Below are 2,771 nucleotides of genomic sequence, written 5' to 3'. Positions count from 1 at the left end.
TTCGCAAAAATAATGCAGGAAAACATCCTAAGTGCATGCTTGTGCTTCTGCTGGCAGACTCGGGGGACCTCGACAAAGAGAGTCCCGGCTGCAAGAGACGAAGAACGCGCACAAATTTCACCGGCTGGCAGCTGGAGGAGCTGGAGAAGGCGTTTAACGAGAGCCATTACCCCGACGTGTTCATGAGGGAGGCTCTGGCCCTCAGACTGGACCTCATTGAGTCAAGGGTGCAGGTATAGCTTCTTTTCTTTTTTTAATTCATCCTTTTGTCACGTTTGGAAACCGGGTTTCCAATCTGCAAGTTATTTTTTAGTTTATTTTTAAAAGGGTAAACAAATAATATTGTGGAATAGGCGAGGGTATACGATTTTCCCTGTTTCAACAGGCTGTTTAAAACTAATTATATAGTTTTTTTAGTGTTATGTTTTTAATTAAGTGCTTAGAGGCTACCTTTGTTTTAAAGCAAAAAAACCGTGTTGTGACAGCAAAACTGTAGAGTGCACTATAGGCTATAAATTAGTTATTGCTCAAGTGTAAACAAAAATCCTTAATTAATCAATTTGTTTGTATTATATTTATTTCCCCAATGTAGGCAAATTGCCTAATGTAACTGGAAGCAATAATAACAAATAGGGGGAAAAAAGTCATTTTGCACATTTAGACAATGTATAAAATCACTATATGCTTCATGCATGGTTAAATGTTGTTGGGATGAAATGAATTTACACACAACCTGAAATTAAACAGCTCCTCTGGTATTGTCGTGTGTCTCATGCGCGTGCACAGATTGCCCAATTAAAAGTCCAATTAAAGGGCCTAGCATGTGACAAGACAGCAGGAGCAGTTAGTTAATTAAAACATTGTTGCGTTTAATTGATTTGTTTGGGGAAAAATATGAATTTAAAAAAAGAAACACCTGCTTTGTCTCGCTCTACATGCATACAGGTCTGGTTTCAGAACCGTCGAGCCAAGTGGCGGAAGAAAGAGAACACCAAGAAGGGTCCGGGCCGACCCGCGCACAACGCACACCCGACCACCTGCAGCGGCGAGCCCATGGACCCAGAGGAGATCGCCCGGCGAGAACTGGACCGCACGGAGAAGAAGAAACGGAAGCAGGAGCGCCGCCTGCTCAAGGCCCAGAACAAGCACCTGCACGGGGATCTATTTCACACCCCGGGATCGGACAGCGACAGCGGCTTGTCTCACGTCACCGACAGTGAGCTCAGCACCGGCCCGCGTTTGGACCTCACCAAGCCGGTCTGCGACCCGGCACCTCACTCGCTGCACACGCTGGGCCAGAACCAAAGACACTTGGAGCAGGACGCGGGCGGCTCTGAGCTGGACTCGACCGACGCCAACCACCGCTCGAGCCTGTGCTCCAGTACCAACCGAACCTCCGGCTTGCAGAAACTCAACCCGTTCAGCGTGGAAAGCCTCCTGTCGGACTCCAGACCCAGACGCAACTCCGCGGCCTTACCCGCCTCTCGGCCCCTCATTGGGAAGGGCCACTTTCTCCTCTACCCCATCACGCAGCCGCTCGGATTCATTGTGCCCCAGACGGCCTTAAAAACGGCTTCGAACCCTGACAGCGGTTCCGAGGATCTGGCGGGGAGGGACCAGGCGCCCGGCGTTCACGAGTGCGCCGCCTCTTCGGGGTGCAGGAGCGTCTCCCCGGGGGAAGCGGACAGGGACCGGTCGGAGTCCAGCAGCCCTGGGACTTTGGGCCACGAACACGGCACACAATGCAGAAAAGAACATTTAGACGAGTGTCCAGTAGAACCACCGCCGAACTGTCACGAAAAAACGGAATAAACCAAGAGGGTAACGACAACGAACACCTTAAAGTTAAGGCCAAAGCTCAACTTCGCCACGTTAGGTTCTCCTCTCCCTTTGAGTGTGAGTGTCTAGATATCATTTTAAACGTGTCAGAAAAACACAACAAAACCCTCAAGAGCTGTTAAAAAAAAAAGAAAAGAAACGACTATACTATTTATTTACACATGTGAGGCTTTTTCTTAAATAAATCTATTGTATACAATCACATCGAAAGCGTGTGCGACATTAAATGGCGACAAGACTTCCGGGTAGAGCCAGCCAATCACAAAAGAGCTTCTTCTGGGGTTGGTTGGGGTCATATTGTTTTTGCGCTATTTTCAAGTAGAGTTATTGGATTTTTCCTCTTGGTCACACTTTGGTCTATATATATATTTAATATTAAATTGCGACAAGAAGACTGGGGGTAACAATTTAATGCTGTATTTCATGTTGGTATTTGTAAATGAAGATAACAGGACTTTCGGATAGGACCAGCCAACCACGGGCTTTCTTTTTGAGGGGGAGAAGGTGGGGGTTCTAGTGTTATATTTTTGTTTATTAAAGGCGACAACAAGGCTTCTTGGTCGGGCCAGTAAATCACGTGAGATTTTCTTCTTCTGGGGAGAAATGCTAGCTATATTTTGTGTATTGCCTTAACAAATATATTCATTTATAACACACATACTGTACACGCGCACACACACGCGCAGACATACAAGTATACACACACCCGCGCACATATACACACTCTCCAAAAGATGAAATGAGGTTAGGAGCCTGAGGCAAAAGGGAGCCGCTGCACTCCTGCAGAGTTTTGATATGAAAGTAATTATTTTCCCGGTGGCTACTTTGCGGGGGGAATACGGTTTATTTTAGCGCAAAAAAAAAAAAAAAGAGGGGGGCTGGGGTGGTGCGTGAGGTGAGGTGGGGGGTAATACATTACCGATTTGTGGCGA

The 2,771-nt window shown here is 47.0% G+C and overlaps 1 protein-coding gene across 1 annotated transcript in view; it reads left to right on the top strand.

Annotated features, from left to right (window-relative positions):
• The window catches only part of uncx (UNC homeobox), a 2,649-nt gene extending 687 nt beyond the window's left edge, over positions 1 to 1,962 (top strand). The window contains exons 2-3 of the mRNA XM_086083001.1: positions 58 to 233; positions 946 to 1,962. Coding sequence (XP_085939127.1) covers positions 58 to 233; positions 946 to 1,812 — 1,043 coding nt within the window. The 3' untranslated portion in view covers positions 1,813 to 1,962. The remainder of the gene's footprint in view (positions 1 to 57; positions 234 to 945) is intronic.
• The last annotated feature ends 809 nt before the right edge of the window (positions 1,963 to 2,771 follow it).

The sequence above is a fragment of the Leptonotus elevatus genome, chromosome 1, assembly GCF_054856555.1.
Source record: "Leptonotus elevatus isolate MCC_2025b chromosome 1, RoL_Lele_1.0, whole genome shotgun sequence".
Taxonomy (NCBI): Eukaryota; Metazoa; Chordata; class Actinopteri; order Syngnathiformes; family Syngnathidae; genus Leptonotus; species Leptonotus elevatus.
This window is presented reverse-complemented; position numbering and strand designations above follow the sequence as displayed.